Source organism: Corvus cornix, chromosome 12 (genome assembly GCF_000738735.6).
Source record: "Corvus cornix cornix isolate S_Up_H32 chromosome 12, ASM73873v5, whole genome shotgun sequence".
Classification (NCBI taxonomy): Eukaryota; Metazoa; Chordata; class Aves; order Passeriformes; family Corvidae; genus Corvus; species Corvus cornix.
Genome location: NC_046342.1, coordinates 14,180,115 through 14,203,299, shown reverse-complemented (window position 1 = coordinate 14,203,299; position 23,185 = coordinate 14,180,115). Strand labels below are relative to the sequence as shown.

The 23,185-nt window shown below is 45.1% G+C and overlaps 1 protein-coding gene across 1 annotated transcript in view; it reads left to right on the top strand.

Moving 5' to 3' along the window:
- Nucleotides 1-23,185, top strand: part of ADAMTS9 (ADAM metallopeptidase with thrombospondin type 1 motif 9) — an 81,307-nt gene that overhangs the window by 32,677 nt on the left and 25,445 nt on the right. Inside the window, 14 exon segments of the mRNA XM_039559099.1 lie at nucleotides 604-721; nucleotides 981-1,076; nucleotides 3,572-3,738; nucleotides 3,847-3,976; nucleotides 4,540-4,666; nucleotides 6,296-6,506; nucleotides 7,226-7,390; nucleotides 8,510-8,674; nucleotides 9,546-9,665; nucleotides 11,444-11,548; nucleotides 11,694-11,861; nucleotides 12,039-12,323; nucleotides 12,976-13,137; nucleotides 13,707-13,883. Coding sequence (XP_039415033.1) covers nucleotides 604-721; nucleotides 981-1,076; nucleotides 3,572-3,738; nucleotides 3,847-3,976; nucleotides 4,540-4,666; nucleotides 6,296-6,506; nucleotides 7,226-7,390; nucleotides 8,510-8,674; nucleotides 9,546-9,665; nucleotides 11,444-11,548; nucleotides 11,694-11,861; nucleotides 12,039-12,323; nucleotides 12,976-13,137; nucleotides 13,707-13,883 — 2,196 coding nt within the window.

Sequence of the window (23,185 nt, the reverse complement as noted above, 5' to 3'; positions counted from 1 at the left end):
CTTGTTACCTGTGAAGAGCCTGACCCCCACCTGGCTACAACTTCCTTTCAGGTAGTTGTAGAGAGTGAGAAAGTCTCCCCTGAGCCTTCTTTTCTTCAGGCTGAGCTCCCCAGCCCCCTCAGCCACTCCTCATCAGACTTACTCTAGACCATTCACCAGCTCTTCTTGGGACACACTCAAGTGAAAGATGTTTGCACATCTGCCCTAAGTTATTGAGGGGTGTGGAGGTCTCAGCCTAAATCCCAGTGTTGCTTCCTTCTGTGCTTTGCCCCAGTTCTTCCTGATCAGACCCCAGATTTCTGTTCACAATCATTCTTCGTACTTTTCTCTATGGGAACAATTGATGCAAGAATTTTTCTCTACTGAAGGCATTGCCTAGTGCAAACAGCCATTTTGATTCTTGCTTTGTTAAAAAGCCTTTTGTTGTAAAACCTTGTGGGATGCCCACACTGTAAGTCAGTGGAAAAATGTGGGTAAGCAAACCGCTTTATCTCACGGCAGCCTTTTGCATAAACAGCTTTTGTGTGCCTTAATTAGGAGATTTGTCAATGCTGTTCTAGTCTGTATTTGCTCAATCTATTTTTTTCAATTTTTCTCTTAAAGCAAGCTGGATGTGATCATGTGCTGAATTCAAAAGCAAGAAGAGATAAATGTGGTGTTTGTGGTGGGGATAATTCTTCATGCAAAACTGTTGCAGGCACATTTAACACGGTGCATTATGGTAAGAATCTGTTGCTAAAAACTTCATAGTGAAAAATGTGGGTCTGTAAAAGCCATTACAACACTTAATCTACAAAAACACTGATGTAAACCACAAAATCCTTCTAGCTATAGTATATTCCATTTTATAACTATGCTATCCCTAGCTGAAACGTATCAGCTTGTGTAATGTGAGGTAACTTTGCTCATTTCCCTTCCCCTGTACAAAGCAAATGAAATGCCTGTGTAATAGCCTTGACTTTCTGTTAAATCTTTCCTAGGTTATAACATTGTGGTTCGCATCCCAGCTGGTGCCACTAATATTGATGTGCGTCAGCACAGTTACTCAGGGAAACCAGAGGATGACAACTACCTGGGTGAGTTGTACTCCTTATTTCACTCCAGAAATCTGCTAGGTTGCCTGGTTGTGGTGATATATCTACTGGCAGCTCTCTGCTAGGGAGGATGAAGAATTCATTTAAGGGAGGTGTTTTCTTGGTGGGAATTTTTATATGTCTGCCAAACATCCAGCCTTATCTTCTTCCTTTTATTTTTGTTCATGCTGTCCTAGATGCAACATTTGGGAACTTCACCAATTATAAGAAATATTCCCTTAGGGTTTGTCTAGGGCTGTGAAGGACTGTTGAGCCTGGATGGGAACTGAGGGATAAAGCTGGGAACCAAACAGGATTCTGAGTTCTGCTGGAGTCTCCTCACTGCAACTGCTGTCACCATGCTTTGGCTGGTGCCATGTCCTGAAAGATGTTTGTGCAAACACATACAAAGAGAAATTGTCTTCTATTCTTCTGAGAATAATAATTCTGATTTCACTTAGACTGAGGCCTGATAGTGACACGTAACTGTAAAGAAATAGCCTGCACCAAAGATGTTGGTTTGATTTAAACCTAACAGTAACTTGGCCTTTGGCTGAGGGACTTTCATAGTCACTGTTTTCTCTAACCTGTGGCTGTGTCTTCAGAGGCAGATGAAAATGCTTCTGTTAGACCACTCTGCTACATGCACATATATGTTGTTAGCATGGCCATGAGTGTCTTTTCCATCATGATCACTAACTCACCCCATGGATAGTTCTGTTTGTGTTCAATAGCAGAGATAATACAAATGAACATCACGACTGATGTTACACCTGCTAGTTGAAGGCTGATCTTGCCATTAAGTCCTGTTTGGGGTCTCTCAGAGTCTCTGGTCCTCCTCTTCTGCACACCCTGTGCCTTGCACTACCAGTTGTGTTGCAGTAGCACAGGGTCCTGTATTTACGTCTCTCAACAGGGCACTTCATTTTGTTTTATCTCACCAAATTCCTGTAACTGGGTATGTTAAAAAGAGGAGTTGGCTGATGGCCCCTAGCCCATCAAAGGTAAAGGGAGTCACTTGAGAAACAATACCAGAGACTACCATGCACCAAAGGGAGGCAATGCTGGCAGCCTTGGCTGTCTGAAATGCCATCCATGTGGCTGGACTCTTCATTGAGGCAAAAAGATGAGGTGGTGCAGCATGAATGCACATCAGCACCAAAAAAACTTTACTGAGGTCTCAGAGTTCTCTGTCTTGGAGGAGGGAGGCAAGTTTTATTATTCCTCTTTCCTGGAAAAAACAATCCTCGCTATGCTGTGCCTACTCAAACTGGTTCACCCCAGAAGGAGCCCCAAACTTCTCAGCTCTTCTTGGAGGGCCTTTAATCTTCTTGGGAAACAATGAAGTCAAATCTTCTTTAACGTTGCTTTAATATTGCTGGGAAAGCATCTCTTCACGTTAGGCCTGACTAGAAGCAAATGAGAAGTATGCATGTGTCCACTTATTTTGCAGCTCTCTGAGTGTGAAATCTTGGGCCCTCAGTTACTGTGAACCCTGTAGTTGCTTAACAATTTAGGAGGGATTTGATGTCATCATCAAGTCCAAGATGTACCTGCTGTTACAGGAGATACAGTAAAAGAGAAGGAATCCTTTAATGAGTTTTACTACTGCCTAATAACATTAAAGCTTCCAAAGTGTGGCACTTGTTAGAGTGTAGCCTCTGCTTTGTGAGGTTTTCTCCATCTATGTCTGTTTGCTACTGAGCAGTGTTTTGCTTCATTATCGCTCCTCATTTGATGGAAAAACCTTCCCTTTGGTGTTTTGGTGTCTAGATTTTTGAGTACAGGGGCTTTTTAGTAGCAGAGCTGTGATGGGTGAAATGGTGGGGAAACTAACTTAGGAAATTAGCTACATAATCGCATTAGTGTGAAGTTGTGCAGCAGACTGCTGTTTTCAGGAAACTGTTCCTTTTATAAAGCATTTAGGCTTTAAGCCTCCAGTACTCTCACATAGCTTAAGATTTGGAATAATAAAATGTACGGGGGGAGGAGGGAGAGGAAGAGAAAGGGGGAGATACTGACCAAACTCCCTGTAATTATATACTAGAAAATCATGTTTAGGTAATTAGGGTGTGTGCATTTACCCTAAGAACACACCTGGAAGCACCAGGGAAGCCACCCTATCCACACAGCTAATGGAAAGGTTTCGGCAGGATTATTTCTGTGGTATGTGTGGGGATACAGCCTATGCGTGCTCCTTGCAGCAGCCAGCCCAGAATGCCTTTTAGATATCTCTTCATTGGCTTATGGATGAACTGTTTAGCAACAACTTCAGGCATTCAGCCTTCATTTTTAAGAGGCTTTCCAGTGGAAAAAGGAGAAGGCACAATGTCTGCAAGAGCTCTGCTGTTGTCTTTACATCCTTTCTGTTTGAGAGTGCCAGTGGGCTTTTCCCCCCACCCCCAAGGGAAAGGAGCACTGAGACCGCATGACCCACATTGTTATGTACGTATGAGTTAATTCTGCCTCTTTAGTTCTTGTTTTTTGCACCTATGCAGCCTTATCTAACAGTCAAGGAGACTTTATATTAAATGGAGACTTTGTCGTCAGTATGTTTAAAAGGGAAATCAAAGTTGGGAATGCTGTGATCGAATACAGTGGCTCCGATAATACTATTGAAAGAATTAATTCTACAGATCGGATTGAGCAAGAAATAACACTGCAGGTGAAGTATATGTTGTGTGTATGGACAAGTCTGCCCGGCATTGTTGGACTGAAAATAGTGGGCCGTGATATCTGTTGGTTTACTCTGCTTCATTTTTCTTCTTCTCAGGTTTTATCAGTGGGCAACTTGTACAATCCTGACGTTCGTTACACGTTCAATATCCCTATTGAGGACAAACCTCAGCAGTTCTACTGGAATGAGCATGGCCCATGGCAGCCCTGCAGTAAGCTTTGCCAAGGTGGGTGCTTGGGAAGGCTTAGTTTTGTCCTGGATTCATTTGGGGTTTGGGCATTGCTGTCAGATCTCTCTCTGATTTCTTCGAGATTCTTACCCTGTGGGTGTGATTGTTTCCCTGGACTGCAGTGGTAGGTAACATCCTACAAGGTGCTTCTGGATTTCAGAGCAGGACACCTTACAGCCCCTCCCAGCCAGGTGAGCCTCACAACCAGGTCTGCAAGTGAGGAAGCTGAAGCACAGAAAAGGTCATGAGGCATTTCCTAAGGCTGCAAAATGCACCAGTGTCTGGTTTTGGGTCTGACATCCGATCGTTGCCAGTGCCCACCCTGCTAAATACTCAGAGCCCATCCCTGTGGGGGTGCTGCAGCTCTCTGCTTGTGTCCATCCTGTCTGTGATAAAGCCCTTCTACTCCGCTTAGTCTTAAACTCCCTCTCTGTTTCTGATAGAGGTAGGAAAGCACACCTAAACATCTCTTAAATGCTGCTACGAAAGGTGTAAGAGAAATAACTGAATTGATCACTTCGCTGCATGACTCAAACCAAGTGCTGGTTTTCTCTGTGCAGGAGAACGAAAAAGGAAACCTGTGTGTAAGAGAGAGTCGGATCAGCTCACAGTGTCAGACCAGCGATGCGATCGAGTTCCCCAGCCTGACCCCACCACTGAGCCTTGTAACACTGAATGTGAATTAAGGTGCACTGTGCTTAGCTGTGTATATAAATAACATTGTGTACTCATTATTTACTCTTCTTTCCATGCACTTCTCACCATAATTCCCTTTCTCACCAGCCTGTATTAGATTTTGAAAAAGAAAAGGATTGGTAGTTGCCTCTTTGTCAACCAAGAGGGATTGTCATCCACCAGTGGTGTTTTGAGAGGCACTTTTTGATGTTTTTTACATTTCTCTTTCTTGATTCAATTAGGGCTAACTATAACAAAAATTCTCTAATGTTGAAAAATCTCTCTGTGCAATACAGGGTCTGAAATTTGCATCTGCCTGGATCAGAAATGCTCAGAGCCATTCTACATACAGCCTGCAAAGAGGGGAAAACATACTTAAAGCAAAAACGTAGCTAAGACTTGGATTTATCATTGTTTATTTAAAGCAAAGAATAGGTTTAAGTGTAGAATGGGTTTGGGGCTGTCCCCAGAGAATTCCTGGCAAGCTGGAATTGATGGAGCACAGCCTAAATCATCACAACCCATTTTCCTTTAAAAAGCAATCTGTTTTCTTTTCTGGGGCTTAAATATGGTAGCCTTAAGCGGCTGCTGGTGAAGCAATTCAGATGGCCGAGTTTCCCGAGGGGTTTCTCAGCCCTGTTAAACCGGGGCTGTGCAGGCCCGGGTTGTCGCGGTAACAGCTGTTGCCATTGCAACAGGTTGGAAACTTGAGAAGGGCAAACGCAGGAGTCTGAAGGCATGCAGGGATGTGAGGCTCCCACCAGTCAGGAGCTATTGACTCCAAATCCCCTTGATCTTATTCTCCAGGCTGTGCTGGAGTTTGCTCCCTTGCCTTGGGAGCGGGGCTCTGTGCTCCCTGTACAGGCACAGGCAGCAGCCTGAGGGTCTCCAGGACCCCCAGAGGATGTCACTGCCTCCTCCCCCAGAAGCCACCCCTGTCAGGTGTGAGGGTCACGGGCTCCTGTTGGTTTCAGGGTCTCCAGCACCTCCCTGGATCAGGCCTCATATCCAGCATATCTTTCCAGAGCTGGGCTGATGTGAAGCAGGGCTGTATCCCCAGGTGGGTCCTTGAGGGCCTCTAGCACCATCCTTGTTGCCTATCTCACAGCGGAGGTAGCAGAGTGGAAATCTGTCTGTCAAGAGAACACCTCTAATCCCTGCTGACACAGCTAGGGCTTGAGTGTCTTGTAGCAAGCCATTTGCTTGTCCTTTGGAGTGCTGAAACTGCTCTGTGGGTATCCTGCAATGTGGAACACCTCTCAAACCTGTGCAGGTCATTTTCTGGTGCTGTATTTTCCAGCTTTTATTTTTTAGAGACAGGTGCAGGGGAGCATGGGCTAGAAAGCTTTCAGAAGCTTTCAGAGCATTGTTCCTTGCTTGGCTGTGAACTCCCATTGCCACGTTGGTCCCACAAGGTTACGGTGTGGCTTTGCTGTCTTTGTTTTGCTCAAGAGAGACCTGCTGACAGTTTCTTCCCTTCAAGGAGCAATGCCAGGGTTAGCTGAAAGTCCCAGAGCATTGGGAAGCGTGACACAGAGCCAAAACTTCCTGTTCAAGAGCATATATTCCTTATTTCCATCAAACACTCTTGAGCACGTTGTCTGCAGAGCTCAGGGCTGATGTTTGCTGTCCTCGGCCCAGGTGGCACATTGCAAGGAAGAGCGAGTGCACGGCGCAGTGTGGGCTGGGCTACCGTACCCTGGATATCTACTGCTCCAAGTACAGCCGGCTGGAGGGCAAGATAGAGAAGGTGGATGATCGCTTCTGCAACAGCCAGGCCAAGCCCAGCACGAGGGAGAAGTGCACTGGAGACTGTAACGTGGGAGGGTGGCGGTACTCGGCCTGGACTGAGGTAAGGGATGCTTCATGGCACAGCAAATGCTGCTCCTTGCACAGGAGTACATTGGGCTGTGTAGGTTGCTAACAGAATATATATAAAATATGGGCACAGTGGTTCTGCTTTCATTGCTTCCTCTGGAGTACGCTCTAGTCTGAATCAGCCTGGTACTCCTTACCTTCCACTGCAATTAATATATACTTTAAGTATCTGTCTTCATTACATGAGGCCCTGCTAGCTGTCTTCTGCCATCAAAGCTGTCACCACTGCCAGGAGCTGGGGACGACGTTGCCATCATCTGAAATTTGTTTCCTTTCCACATCTTAGCTTTTGCATGAACAAGAAAATTCCTGAATGCAGGCACAGAGAGATTGATGAGCCTGGGGATTTCCAGGGAGGGGCACGATGAAGGAGGGTTGGCTGGTCAGAGAGAGTAAATCTCTCCTAAAATGAGAACGAGCAGCAGCCATTTAGGAGAACTGAAAGGCAACACTTGTAAAAGTAATAATGGGGTTATAACCTGAAATGAATTTGTGAAACACATTGCCACGACATTTTATTAAGCTTAGTGAGATTGGCTTTTTAAAAGAATACATAAAGTAAAAACCTGTTACTTAAAGTATGAATTGTTCTTCCGGAGGTCTCCTGCAGTCACTCTACAGTGACTGCAAAGAGAGAGGAGGCAATAGGAATAGAGTGGCAGGAAATATTTACTGGGTGTGTGTCCCTCGCAGTGCTCCAAGAGCTGCGGTGGGGGCACACGGCGGCGGCGAGCCATGTGTGTGAACACCTACAATGATGTCCTGGATGACAGCAAGTGCAGCCAGCAGGAGAAGCTGACAGTGCAGCGATGCAGTGACTTCTCGTGCCCACAGTGGAAAACCGGTGACTGGTCCGAGGTAGGTGCTGGTCATCAAGGTGGGCTCACCCTGCTGGTCCTCCACCCTGAGGGGCTGGTACCTGCAAAAAGGTGTCTCCCTCCCTGCTTGGCTGTCATGATTTGTTTGTGCCTCCTGCAGAAGGTCTCCCCAGGCCTGTGTACAGGGAGGTTTCAGCCAGGCAGCAAAGTCATTGGCCTTGGTAGCCCTGGTCAGGTGGCCACTTTCCTCCCTGCTAAGCCACAGGGGGTTAATGTCTCTCCAATCCTGCAGTAATTTCTCCCCAGTTTTTCCATAGTTCTGCTGTACATTTGGGAAGAAAAATACCTTCTGCCCTCATTTTCCCTAGAGATTATCCTCAAGAGCCCTGGCAGCTCTGGCTGTCACTGGAGGGCAGGATTTCACCCTGCTGATGTTTTGTTCAGCCTCTCTCTGCTGTTTATTACCTCTTCCACTGCTGCTCGTGTGTTTTGCAATGCAACAAAACTATCTTGATAGGTTCGTCTCTGCAGCAAGACTGGGGGTGCTGGAGAACAGTATTCAAAGGATGCTCGTCACCATTGTGGCCAAATTTCTCGTTTCTGTGAATCATGTTCTTTTAGTGCATAATGAAAGCAATTAAATGGGAACAGGGATTGTTCTCTACAAAACATGTCTTCTGATTCAAGCTAGTAGCAGTCCAAGCCATGCCAGGGCAGTGGAAGAGGTGCTCACAGCCTGCAGAAGCCAAGACCCTTAAAGTGCACGCTCAGAAAGAACAAGTTTTTTAGAAGCACCCTGTTGTGCACAGCTAAAACCCCGCAGGGCAGTGCTGTGCATTCGCACCATGTCTCACACCTGCTGGAAATCAAGACCCTTTGTGATCTCACTTTGCCCGTGCTGAAGGATTCTGGCCCAGCTGTGCTCTCCATGGTCCAGCTCCTGCTCTAGACGAGCTCCTGATAGCAATCTTCTTGTTGACAAGACACTCTCCTGTCTTCCAGGACTTGTTGTTGTTAGCTAAAGAGCTGCATTTCAGCACCAGGTTTTTTTAAGCTGTGGTTGCAGTAGGTCTCCAGGTTTATTTTCCAGTGCCAGGGCAGGTGCTGAGCTGGCAGCGCATCCCTGGCACCACCTGAACTCTCACTTTTCTCCTTGCAGTGCTTGGTCACCTGTGGAAAAGGACACAAGCACCGCCAGACATGGTGCCACTTTGGAGAAGATAGATTGAATGACAGGTTTTGCGACCCCGAGACAAAGCCAGAGTCAGTGCAGATGTGCCAGCAGCAGGAGTGTGCCTCGTGGCAAGTGGGGCCCTGGGGCCAGGTACCACGGAGCCCCACAGGGCTCCCAGCTGGGGGGGACCTGGATGAGGGTGGTGGGAGCTGGGTGCTGCCCTTTCATCCAAATTCATCAGCATAACTGTGTTAATTGATTTGCACACCAAAGCAGCCCTCTGTTTGCTTGGGTTCAGCGGATAGGCAGCAATAACAGTACCTGCCTTTTGTGCTAAATTTAATCTCTGTCATACTAAATTTGCCATGATTTTCAAAAAAAGGGGATTCCAAGGTTACGTTCCTAAATCCATATTTAGGCACATAAATATATGGCCTAATTTTCAGAGAAAAGCTGCTCACATTGAATAACTTTTGTTGCTTTTAATGTTTTCCAGTTTCTGGGTTAGTGAGGGGTTTTTTTCTGTTAAAATACAAGTTACTCATTTCTTCCAGAGTGTTCTGGCATCTGCTTTTTCACAAAGCTGTTAGCTCTTGACTTAAAAAAGCAGCAACAAACCCAGACCAGTTGTCCTAGTCAGACGTATTTCCCATCAGTAAAATTATTCATTAGCTGCTCATGCAACCATGGGGCTGAACAACCAGTTTTAAAGAAGGGTATCATGCAGGTTCTACCAGATACTGATTCTAATGTGTGCAGCAAAGTAAATCATTTCAGTGCTCGCACTTTGCTTTCCAAAGAATCAAGTGAAGCGTGCAAGGCACTGGTGGCCGCAGTGAGTTAAAACTTTGACCTAATTTAAAGCTGAAATGCATGAAGTGGAGAGAAACCAGAAGGGAAACTGTCTTTTATTTTTGCTGCTCTTGCTACGTGCCTAAACACAGGCTGGGCTGATTAATACTTTCTAAGCAAAGCAGTTACTCAGACCCAGTGCTCTTTTCTCCCATCTGTCTTGTCCCAGTGCACTGTTACTTGTGGCCAAGGCTACCAGATGAGAGCAGTGAAGTGTGTTGTGGGCACCTACGTGTCAGTGGTGGATGATAACGACTGTAATGCTGCAACCAGGCCTACAGATACCCAGGTAAATCCTGCTGCCTTGTCTCCATTTCTTCACTGTGTGTGTATGGAGGCATCCAGGCTACAGGTTCAGGGGATATCTTGCTGCAGAAAGGCTTTGCTCTGAATGCCAGCCCTGCAGAGCAGTACCTTGGGCTGCTCCATGGTTGTTGGAAGGATGCAGCACAGCACCCTGCTTTGGTAGAAATGGTACAGATGAGCTGTGTTCAGGGAGTGCCCATCTGTGGCACCATCCCATCCTCTCCATGTGGTTCACCTTACACTCTGAAGCACCAGATTGCCAGAAAGGCAACAGACAACCTATGAGGGTATCAGGACTTTGTGGGTGAAGATTAATTACTTTTGCTTATGGTTTATATCCATGGAGCTCTAGTCATACAGTGGGATGTGAGGGTATGTTCAGATGCAGCACTAAAGTTGAATTCTTAAGAGCTTATGAGCTAAAGAAGCTGCAGGGGATGAATATGGGATAACAACCAGAGACCAGAAGGTTGAGACAGTATTTATTGGCCTTAGAGGTCTTGATACCTCCTTTGGCTTACATGGAGTCGAGGATACCTGGCTGCAGTCTGGGCTCATGTGGCTGCAGAACTGTTGCTGTGTTCTGACAAATGATGGTGAAGGGCCATAATTTCTTGTATGCTGCATGCGACAATGTAGTGTTTGTGACAGCTACAGTTCCAGACACTTCCTCCCTGGCCAGATAAATTGAGAAATGTTGCACACTTTGCAGATTTGCTGAAGAGGCTTTCCATGCTTGGAAGCAAACATGTAAAGTCCCATTTCAAGCAGGAGATATGCCCAGGGTGTCTGAAGGAGCTGAATAAAACAGAACATTACCATCTATCTGTCATCTAGGAGAGTTGTAGTGCTCATGCCCTGCCCAGCTTCAGTCTTGCATGAACTCACAGAGTTTATCTAAGGCTACAATATTTGGGAAAGCACTGTTTTTCCCATGTATGGAGACCAGTTGCACTACAGTGAAGGGGTAACAAACCCACTTGTCATCAGCCCTCATTTGGCATGCATGCCTCCAGCATAAGTGAAATCACAGCAGAACAGAAATCAGGATTGCCATTTGTCAGAAGCTGCTCTCCCCCTCACAAGGACAATCACTATTAATTTCCTTTTTGGCAAGGACCACTCGATGGAGTAAGTCATGGATGTTCATAATTTCTGTCACCAGACCTCCCAGAAGGTCTGGACAGAGCCCTCCTGTGAGGCACCGTACGAAGACTGAGCAGAATTACATGCCTGTCCTCAAAACCTCACATTGCTTGGTGTGTGGTGGAGATTAGCACATGGATATAGGTGGTCTGGTGGGCTGCAAGGATTCAGAGGGCTGTAATCAGCAGCATAACCTTTATTGTGTGGGCAGCAGGTCTTGCGCTGAAGGAAGGGAGCTTTGAAGGGAGATATAGTTGCTGCTTCGCAGATGTGTGTTCATGTCAGAACTCTTAATGAACTTTCATCTTTTGTCTCAAAAAATCTGGTTTTAATGCATAGAGATGGCACATGGTTATGGGGATCCCTATTGTAGAGTTCCTAATAAGTCAAAAGTCCAGATAGGGTTCTGCAGATGAAGGCCTTGGAATATAGATATCGAATTTTGCTGATTCAGGAAGAGGATGCAGGGAGGAAGCCTGCCTGCACAGCACATGCAGGTCATAGAGTTTCAAGATGTTGCATGTTGTTCATAATTTCATTGAAGAGGAGGTGGTTTAACCAAAAACTCTGCAAATTCTTTATTTCTTGTTTTTCCCCAATGTATTTCCTGTACAGGACTGTGAAATAGCTGTATGTCCTCCCCATCCAAATAGTCCTGAAGCCAAGAGAGCCATATCAGGCATTCACAGGACGCAGTGGAGATTTGGATCCTGGACACCGGTAAGCACACATCATAATACTTTCAGGATTATTTTACAATAGACAATGTGATATTTTTAAGTGCATATGCCCAACTTTTCATTACAAAGTCCTTGCAATGTATGTCAGGCAACTTCCTAGTAGAGTGCTCTTTGCTCTTCCCTAGTGCTCTGCAACGTGCGGGAAGGGAACCCGAATGAGATATGTCAGCTGCCGGGATGACCAGGGCTCTGTGGCTGATGAGTCAGCTTGTTTCCACCTTCCAAAGCCATCAGCCACAGAAATGTGCACCGTGACACCGTGCGGGCAGTGGAAAGCCTTGGAGTGGAGCTCTGTAAGCATAACACTGTCTATTGCAAGAGACCTCATTGCTGGAAACATGTTTCATTAATCTGTTGCACTTGCCCTTTTATAAGTGAGGTTATTTGGGTTTTCTGTTGTTCATTATTAGCAAGAGCTGGTTTTCAAAACTGGAAATGTGACTGTGTCTCCTTTTCCCACTGTAATGCAGTGCTCGGTGACTTGTGGTCAAGGTAAGGCAACGCGACAAGTGATCTGCATCAATTACAGTGACCAGCTGGTGGATAGGAGCGAGTGTGACCCAGACGACCTCCCTGCCACCGAGCAAGACTGCTCCATGTCTCCATGTCGTCCAAACAGCCATGACTACGGCAGGTCCATCCACCCTTTCCTCTATCCTGATCATCGCCTCAAACTGCACCCTGGAGGCAGCCCAAACCAAAACCGTGCACATATACCGGGAGGCAATCAGTGGAGGATTGGCCCCTGGGGTGCTGTAAGTGCCCCGATTCTCTTATTCCTGGGTTTTGTTGGGTTTTGTTTCTTTCCCAGGCTCATTCAGTCTTTTCTTGAAGTCAGAAGTCAGCACACAGTGAAAAGAGAGAGGGACGTTTCTCCCCACTGTCTGCTCTCTGCTCACACAAGCAAGTGTTGCAGAAGGGCTCAGGCATTGCTTATCAGCCTCTCATACCTTGTATCTCCAAGGTACTCTAGGCAGAAAGCTGACAGCATCATTTTCCCTGAGGCAAAGGCCGGCCTCTGCTTCTTGGCTGTCTCCTGGGACATTTACAACAGAGTTGTTGCCAAAGCACAGCGGAGCCTCGATGCCAGCTACTCTCACTGCAAACAGTATGCAATGCTTTATCGTGGAAGTCTGTAAAGGGAATTAAGTGCAAATGGGATATCAAACACTGCAGCAGGGATTATTCACCTGCTTAAAACTAGGCTAGCATTTACTTTCTTTGCTTAGTCAGCTCCTAAGTCATTGCACTGCTATTGGTAATAGCTGGGTTTTGAAGTTTAATAATGCCTGTTAGCTGCATTAAACTTCTAGTGGTATATTCCCATGGTGCAAGACACTGGGAAGGAGCTGGGAATACAAACTTATTCCTGGACTCAATGAAACCATGGGCAATTGTGTCTTCCAGTGCTCTAGCACATGTGCGGGGGGGTTCCAGCGGCGGGTCGTGGTGTGCCAGGATGAAAACGGATACACCGCAAATAACTGCGATGAGAAAAGCAAACCCATGGAGCAGAGATCATGTGAATCTGGCCCCTGCCCTCAGTGGGTCTATGGCAACTGGGGAGAGGTGAGTGTACCATCCATCCTGGGCTCTGTGCCCAGGGCAAGACTTTCATTAGCAAGTGGCTGAAAAATGGGAGAAGAGAGGGGTATTGTGGTGTCATTTATTAGAAAGATTGGAACTTGAAGGGCAGCCTCTGATAAATGAATGAACCTGAGCAACTGCTGGGTGGTGTTTTTGTTTCCATTTGTCTTGCAAAAACTTTCTTCCCCAGCAAAAGTAAGTTTTACAAAAAAGATTTTTTTTTTTAAGCCAGGTTTAACCGAAGGCCTTTTTTTTTAAATGAAAGCACTGCTCCATTTTGAAAATTAATCTGAGATAAGCAGTTGGAGATGTAAACCTCCAGTATCACATTGAGTCGGGCAATATCATGGTGGAGCAGCATGAACAGCTTTAGGAGAGAAGCTGAAGCAGCTGAAGGTCCATCTGAGGCTCACAAGGGGGATTTGGCTGGAGTGGATTAGTTGGGAACAGAAACCACCATTGGTTTTTAGAGGTGCTAGTGCTTTGGGCAGCCAGTGGGCAGTATTTTTGCTGTCCCAACGGTGACTGCTCTGTCCTATGCTGACTTGCAGTGCACGAAGCCATGCGGGGCAGGGACAAGGACACGGCTAGTGGTGTGCCAGCGCCCTAATGGAGAAAGGTTTACGGATCTGAGCTGTGAAATCCTTGACAAGCCACCAGACAGAGAGCAGTGCAATGTGCAGGACTGTCCTAGAGATGCTGACTGGAGTGCTGGTCCTTGGAGCTCGGTACGACCATAAACTCTTTCTCTTTGTGAACCGTTTTGTAGATATCCCCTAACAACAGATTTAATTTGCTTCAAACCAAGGTGCTAATGCTTCATGTCTTAAAACTGCACTTACAGAGGATTATTTACCATATATTCAGAATAACACCTGTTCAGGAAGGTCTTACATTAAGGGAGCTTGAGTCCTTTAATTTAAAAGGCACTTTCTGCCACCTTTGTCCATTTCATTACACTGTGCAAGTGCTATGCATTATGAATCTTGGTTCTGACTGAGTTTTTGCATGTGGATTTACACCTGGCATTTAAGCAGTACATTTCCATTGAAGCTAAATTGTTCTGCTCTTTAATGGTAATACTGCACTGTGCACCTACTGGTTTACCAGTCGCATGTTCTCTGCCAAAAGCAAAATTACTGGGGAGAATGTGCTAAATGGCACCAATTTCCAGGCATGTATAAGTATGTATAGATGTGTTTGCATGTCCCTACCTGCCCACACACAGACCTACATGGAAACACATGTGCATTCACACCTGTGCTCTATTTCTATTCCTGTGCATATAATATGACTGTGATGTACAGTGCAAAGGCACCTGTAAGCTATTCTCATGCATCTCTCTGGTTCTGGAGAGTGATTGTCTAGCCTGATCTCCAACTGCTGCTCTATCACTAAGCCAGCAAATGATCAGCAAGGTGCTGGAAGGCTTAAAACCCTGGGAGTTTCCCAATAACAAAATAGTGTTTGGAGCAGAGGTGTTTTACATTGCCCCTTTGCCGCTGGAGGAGTCTGCTACAGAGATGCTCTTGTGAGGGAAGAGCAGCCCTGAACCACAGGGTTGGGGTGCTATTTTGGGTGCCACATCTTTGCAATTCTCCCTGCCTAGAGCAGCAACCTCTGCTCTGAATCCTGCACCAAAGCACGTGCCACCCGAGGCGCTTCCGGAGCCCTGGAAAACCACGGACCTGTCTGTTTTGGAGTGGCCTTCAAATAGATGTCAACCTTTATTGTGTATTTTGTTATAAAAGCATTTGAAGAATTTTTTTTTTTTTAAATCTGATTCAAAAGCACTTTATAGGAAAAGAAAAAAGAGGCCTGTTTTTTAATGTACTGGACTTCCTTAATTGTCATAGTTTGAAAAGTCATCTTGCCAAAACTTGCTCTCCTTCTGTGGGTGCTTTCAGTAACATGGATGCCTTAAGTAACACTCCTCAATATTTTTATCATACCTCAGTGAGTTCTGCAATAGCCATAAAACTGCTGAACGGGTGTTTATCCGGTGCTTCACCAGAACAAGAGACAGTGCTATGAAATATTTCATTTGAGGTGCTAATGTACCCCTTGTCCATCAACCTGGCTGGTGCTAAGGATGAGCGAGGTGAGGTAAGCAGAGGTAGCAATGCATGTGCTGACTGCCTGGCAGGATTTGCCAGCTGGGAGGTGCTGCCAACCATAGTTTACCTGTGCTGGACCATTTGCAAGAGCCAAAGGTGTGGACAGAGTTGTGTTTCATTCTGGTGTTGCTCAGCCTCTTTGTGGCTGTTCAGGAGCAGGCTGCAGGGCTGCGCCTGCTTCTCAGTCTTGGAAACACAGGGTGCAGTCCTCTAGTCTAATTTTCGGTTGTTTTCTTTTCACCCAGGAAAAATTCCCTTGGCTCCACTCTGTTGTATTAGTCTCAATGGGTTGTCCTTGCTCTCCTGGGAGCAGGTGGGATGTCTGGCAGACAGGTGGAGGGCAGGGACACCCTGTCCTGCCTGCAGTGTCTCCTCCCAGCTGGCACAGGGTCACAGCCCTGTGGAAGGGACTGCAGGGCTGAGCCCCAGTCGTTGCCATGAACTGATTTGATTTTTCAGTCTCATTTACTGAGGTGTCCTTGGGCTCTGACACAGGGGACCCAGAGCTGTCTGAAGACTGAGAAGTATCTATGGGGTCCCCAGGGCTTTGTGTCCCTCCAGCAAAACACTCCATGTGTATGTCTACCTCGTGCTACTACTGTAGGTAGTAACGGCCAAATTTTTCTCCTTCAGTGTGGTATCACCTGGATTTGCTTTAGCTCTGTCATCTGTTGCAAACATCATTCTGCAGCTGTACATACTTCATCTGTTGTGATGGAGTGTCACTACCATATTTTTTTGGTCACTTTTGAAACAAGAGTATAGTATTGGCTGAAACTTTTCAGCAGTATGGATTTATGTATTTATGTAAAAGTGTATTTATTTTTCCAATATTGTTATTTAATTTTATATAAACATTGCATACATTTACAATGTTTAATGTTAATGTTGAACAGTGAAAATTAAACGCAAGTAGAATGTAATCATAAATGAATTTGTATAATGATTTCTTGAGTCTTTTGCTAAATTCAGATAATTTATTAGATTTGGTAACTTCCTAAATTTTCTGAAACGGTTCTGCAATGTTCCATCTTTTAACTGGCATTTCTTTTACTTGCTTTGTTCTCCAACAGAAATTGTTATTCTCAATGATTAAACAAACACAGTTAAAAGTGTATGAATTACAAAGTTTGGATAACTAATTTCTTGCAATCATCTGACTGGCTTAGCCTTACTCAAGTTTCGGTGAACTTAGTATTATAAAATTAAATTTATAGTACAAAAATTAAAGCAGAGAGAGTCCGAAGCATCCAACCCACAGTCCTCGGGCAAAATTCCACTGGGATTTTACACAGTAAACAAGTGATCTTTATCTGGCTGGTTAAATCCAGGTTTGGAAGAGATAATTAAATGGATAAACAGATTGTATGTGTAAATGATAATTTTACAACAGGAGACTGGTGAGATATCTTGTCATTATAATGTATGTTCAAAGAGGACTAAGAGAAGGTGACATTTTTATTTCCTTGCTTATTTAAGAACATGTATTTACCCATTGCAGAATTGTACACCATGTGATAGACCTGACCTTCTTATTAAAACCATGCTTTAGAAGATGTGCACAGACTGTCACAGAATACAGAGAGTGTTTTTTCTCCTCTGAATGCTTTATGGTATGAATGCAGATCTCCATACACACTCTTGAATATCGAGGGGAAATCTTGTCATGTTCTCGTGTCATGTTCATGAGGGAGATGTTCACAGCAAGAATTACCCATTGCTTCATTTAAAACCTGAGGTTTGGTTTTAATTAATACACCCATATATATACCATATATATAAAATATATGCATAACCTCCCTTAAAACACCCGCCTTGGAGCAGATTTGCTCCTTGCAATAATCTCTGATATTTTGAGTTTGCCTTAATGATCCAACTGTATCCTGATACAATGTATGAACAATGCTGAATGAACTTGTTGTGGGCTTCTCATTCTTTCCGAGTTAGGAAATGGGCACAGATAAGGTAAAACAATTATATCTCACAGTACCCTGGTTCAGTTGGGTGAGTCATTTGGGCTTCACTGCACAGGGCAGTGATCATTTGACTTTGAACTCTGGAAAATGGGTAGGTGAGGTTTAGATTTATTTGGGTTTTGTTTGGCTTTTTCCCAAAAAAGTATTACAATTTTAAAAGTAGCCTGCCTTGTCAAGTACTTGTCAGACTTGGGTATCTGAAGTTCAGGCTGCTGGTGCAGTGGTTGTGCAGCTCTCAGTGCTTCCCAGCTCTGTATCCTGTAGACAGAGATGCTGGTATCAGAGTCTTTGAGGGCCTTTTGCTCTAAAGAAGAATCAGAAGATTACTGTCAAATAATTAGAATATTAACCAGCTAAGCTCCAAACTCTGTTCTTGTGGATGTGAGTTGAGGTCTGGGCTAGGACAGCATTGGCAAGAAGCTGGTGGCATTGATGGCTTTGGAGGGCTCTTTGGCTGCACACAGGGACAGAGCAGCAAAGGGGCTCTGAACTGGGTGGGAAGTGGAAGAACTGCCTGGCCAACATCTGTGTCAGGCAGCTGGCACTCCAGAATTCTAATCTTAAAATTGGTGTCAGTGGAAACTTTAGGTTATTTTTATTTAATTCTGTCAAAGCCCCAGCATGTTGTTTGCAAAATGCCTTCCCCATGCGGCTGGCTGAAAATAGGCTGTTGAACAGCAATATTCTCTGTGTCGTTGTTCTGAAAATGTTCTTAGCAGGCAGGATGTCAGGTGTTGCTAAGGCAGAAGTGATAACCAGGGACAGATTTGGTTGCAAGTGTATATAACTCTGCTCCCTTCTTCTCCTCTGCAGAAAATGAATTTGCTGTGGCAGCAGCATTACTGAACTGCTGTTGGGGGGTTGTTTGAAGTGTTTCAGCCTATTGCTCCTCTGAGGCAGTGGTGATGGATGTTAATGCATCTCTCTCCTCTCCTCAGTGCCCACAGCTAGTGGCTCCAAGGCAATCACAGGTGGGCAAAGCCAGTGATACCCAGCTGCCCAGTAGAGGAACATAATTTTTTTCATCTCTTTTTACCCTAAAATCTCCAATTTTTGTTTTCCTTTCCATTTTTATTTTTTGTCTACTATCACCATCTATCATTGCTCTTTCTGTTTCTACTTAAATAAGGAGAACTATATGGGTATACTTTTGTTATCAGTTCTCTCTCTCCTCTTTGCTAGTATTGATGCTACATTAGCAGGAAAACAACTGTGGAAGCCCATCAGCTACACCCTGCAGGTGAGGGACCACCCTGGGCCACTGTGTGCTTAACACTGAGCCAGTACTTCAGTGATTCCTGGATCAACTCCTCACAGGATTGATTTCCTGCAACTTATAGCTCAGCTGTTGCAAACCCCCATTGGTCTTTACACCACTCATGACCTTTTAGTCTGAAGAAGTAAAAAGACTGGTCAGCAATGTCCCTTCTGACCTCCCTAGTCCAGTGACTAAATGCTGGGGAAAGACCAGAGCATGGAGCTGCAGAGAATCTCATCTGCTGTCCTTCAACAGCCTGTCCTGTTGCCATTGCCAGGACAGACAGGAGCTGAACCAGTGGTTAGACTCAGGAATGAGCTGGACCAGTGGTTAGACTCACAAATGTTATTTTCAGGTATCTTTAAAATCTTCTTGTCCCTTTGCCCCCAGACAGTGCATCTTTTCCCCAAGTTCCTCAGTGCACTTTCTCACTCAGAGCAGGTAACTCCATTGGTATTCGCTGATATTTCTAACAGTGAATACAGCAATATAGCCCAACCCATGCTTCTGTCCCAACGTACTGCAACATGCCTCTCTCCTCCCCTAGTGCAATGTCTGTTTGGCTGCATTTGGCATGTGGTTGCCATTTTACACCTCCTCTCTTACACATTTTCTCAATGGAATGGTCATTTTCTAGGCCTGAACTCAAACAAGAAGTGGTGAGGCTGCTGTTCAGCAATGACTGGATTCAGTCCTCGTGTTATGGGTGGCCCATCCCTGGCTGCTGGTCCTGTAATGCCTGCAGACCTCCTGCACATCTGCACATGCCCATACAGGAGAAATAAAGCAATAAATAAAAGGGTAGTTGCTGAGAGGAGTTGTCTCCCAAAGCACTGGCTCAGAGTACAGGAATGCATTAGACTGCAAGGGTAGCATTGGAGCAGTAACACACTTTCAAGGATGAGCTATGAAATGCAGCATCTTCAAGCAGATCCCTGAGCTGGGTTTTGGGAGGTCTGCCTGCGGTTTTGCCCATTTTCCAGAGTCACACTGTATACCCCACACTGCAATCATTGCTGTTGCTCAGATCCTAGGGATTTAGAAACAAGGATGTATAACAATGAGGGACACTAAGCACAAAGAGATTTACTGTGTTTCTAACTTTCCCAGTGACTGATTTGTGCAGTTATTAAGAAAAAACGATGTAGTCAGTCCTGTTCCAAAGGCACTTAATGCTCTATTCACATTTTAATTTTACTAGCTTACAGGGGAGGTGAGTGAGTCAGCAGCATGGAGGAAAATCTGTCTGATGCCCAAGACCGTATGCAGGTTGACAGTATTTATCCCTAGGGCATTAAGCCAAGATTTTCCTTTATAAAATGGGGGAGCGAGCAGCAGCCCAGTGCTCCTACAACCCCCCAGTGTGATGCACACCTGTGAAACAGGGCTGCTGTTCCTGTGAGAGCTCTTTACTTTGTGTTTTACCCCATCCAACACAGAGAAATCCTATTCTGGAATGGAATGTCTAAATGGCATTGTAATACCACCGTTCACTAAAAATATGAGGCGTCAGTTAGCTGGCACCTTGCTGCTTCAATTGGTACTCTCCTAAAAGTGCCACAGTATGGAAAATAGGCTTCATGAGTACCTTCCACATCCCACTGTATTGGTGTCCTTGGGTAACTCACACATCTCCTCCTAATTTGAGGAAATGCCATCTAATGCCTCCCTCCCTGGAAAGACCTGCAGTGGCTAAATGGGGCTTTTGCTTGTTTGTTGTTCAAGGTAAATAGTGTTGAGCAGGGCAGGGACACAGCTTTTAGGAGAGCTTTGTGTGCTCACAGCCCTGATGATTTCTGTGCCTTTGTATGTGGTGTAACACAGGGCAGGGAAAAGAGGGGGAGAAGGTGCTACTTACTGAGTGGATGCTGCAGAAGAGGAGATGCATGGTTTCTCCTGTTGCAGTTACCTCTTTCTTCCCATAGATCTTGTGAGGTTTCCCAGCTTGGGGAAATTATTGTATTGACTTTAGCGCTCAGGGCCTTAAATCTTGCAGGAGTTAAAGAATCCAAGAGCATCCTTTCCTCTGGGCAATTTGTGCTGGAGTAATGGACTCCAGACACACCAGCTCTTTCTTGTGCTGCAGTAACACATCAAATTGGACCCTTTTCTCTGAGAAATTTTCCTCTTTTTTTCTGGTCTCACCAGTCCCTCCAGCTGAGTTTGGTGGTGGGAAGGTGAAGATTTAGTGGATCGTTTCATTTCTCCCTTTTGCAATAATGACTTAGGAAGCTCTGTGCCTCTGCTCCGAGCCAAGACCAGAGGATGGAGCATCTGGAAGATGGAGACCCTGTGGGCACTGCAGAGACAGGGTAGGCCAGCATGGATGGCCTGGGACCAGGAGAGCTCCTTGGCAACACTCGGGCAAAGCCTGCTCTTGTTCACACTGGGGGCTGTCCTCCAGCTCCAAGAGGGCTCCTCAGAACACTTCCACAGGGGCTCTGGACAATGCTCACAAACATCCTCAGACTCATACATTCCAAAATCCCTAATGTTCATGCCTTTTTTTTCAATCACCCCATTTCTCTGAGGAGTCAATTTGCATTAAACATTTCTAAAGCCTCTTCCAAAAGTGCAGTGCAGTGCTTTGGTGTGTTTTGCTCAGGTCTCTGGTCCATTTGCCCTCCCTTGAATGTAGAGACCCCTCTTCCTTTTTAAATGTACAAGAATCACATGTATTTTCTGGCCATGCACCAGCTAAAATCACCATGACCATACACACTCAGCACCCATGTGCCTCAAGTCATGGCTCCTTAGTTTGTCAGGAAAGGAAGGCCAAGCTGGGTGACTCCTGCCCTGCATGTGTCCCCACCAATGCAGATGGGCACAAGACCATGCTAAAACACATCAGTGGGAGAAACAGGGCTTCAGAGCAGCAATAAATATTTCCTAAACATCTCCTAAAGTGCTGCAGCCTTACTTTCAGTCTCACTGAAGCCAAGGGAATTACCTGCTGAAATACCTTGCTGTTGTGAAGCTAACTTGGTTGGGATGCCACAGAGCCTCTGTTGCTGGACAACACACAAAGGTTCCAGCATTTTAGGACTCCTGGTAAAGGTTCAGCTGGTGAGGAAGGATCCATGCTTTCCTTGGTGATGTGTCTGTTGATGTCCTTTGTGTTCAAGAGACTTCAGAGGTACAGAAGTCACAGTATATGACAGCAGCAGTGTTAGTGGTAGTAAAAGGTGACATAGATCTGCTGCTGAAAGGCAGCTATGGGAGTACATTGTTGGGTTTGCTTGTAGTTGGAAAAGTTTGCTGGCGTCCAGGAGCACAGCCCTCTCAGAAAACGGGTGTAAAGCATTGGAGGGCTCTGTTGCTTTTCTCTTTATTTCATCCAGCATGTTTTGTCTCAGATTGCTGGGAAGAATGAAACAGGGCTTACTTACGGCTGCTGACTTTCCATAATATCCTTAATGTGGGGAAGTCTAAATCTACAAGGATTGATTTTAATTTCCTCCAAAAAGTTGCTCCTGGCAGAATCTGATAATGCCATTTTTAATCTAATCCTTCCCAGCCCTGCCCTTGGTGAGCTATCGGAGCATACCGATCTTTGGGAATTCATTTGGTGATCACCGCAGCTTGCATTCATTATCTTAAATACCTCCCAAATCGTCGGCTGATGCACAGTGGGTCTGAAAAGTGGTCTGACAGCATTTTCTGCAACTTTTCACTTCTGGGGGAGAGTGTTCCCGGGTTCTTGCTTGGCATATGCCCTTCTGCCCTTTGTGGAATTGCCCCTTCAATGCACTAAGTTTACAAGGAGCAGTCATTCCATTTCTTCTTGACTGCTCCATGGTGCCTTTTTCTTCTCGCCAAGATTTGTTCATTTGTGCCCAGAACTGTTGAGTCGTCCTGGTGCTGGACTGACCCCGCTCCCAGAAATTCACCAGAAATTTTGTACAAATTTTTAAGACAATTTTTGAACATATTCTGGCTTTTATCCTGCTGCCAACCATGTGAATCAAGTAGCAGCCTTTCTATTTTAGAGAGGTCTTATTGAACAAGATGTACCCTCATCTTCCAAATGATCAGACCAGGAAATGCAGAAAAGGTTATTTTAAAGCAATTTGCATGCACTTGGTAAAACAGAATTATCATCTCCTGAACTCTGAAACAGAAAACAATTTTTTTTGTGGAAACAAAAACACAAGCAGAGCAGCGCAAGGCATTGCAGGAGATGTTTAGCATCGTGTTCTGACCTTTATGGAAACAGTTGATATGGAAATATTTCTGGCATATTTATTTAAACTTTTTCCTTGCATTTATTTAAACTAGGCAGTGTATTTATTTGAAAACATCAGCAGCATGCCAATTTCCAGTTCTTGGCATATTAACAACACTAATCATGCAATAAACATAAAGCCCTTAAATCTGTGCTAAGTGCTTTGATCCTAATGCTCTTAGGAAAGTCCTTTTGTTTTTGTTCTCCGTGTAAAGTACCAGGTGCGACTTAGGTGGGTTTAGGAGATAATAAAGATAATAACAAGGGGAAGATTTGCTAGAGTTTTAGAGTGATGGCTATAGCTGATTTTTTGAAATACTATTTCTCTCTTATTTTATGTGCCACAAACTTTTTGGTGTGTTTTTTATAGAAACATCACAGTGTGTTGTTTTCACGCTCTCCTCCATGCCTGGCTGTCCTCCCAGGTTCATCCAGGGGTGCTGTTTGCTGTGGT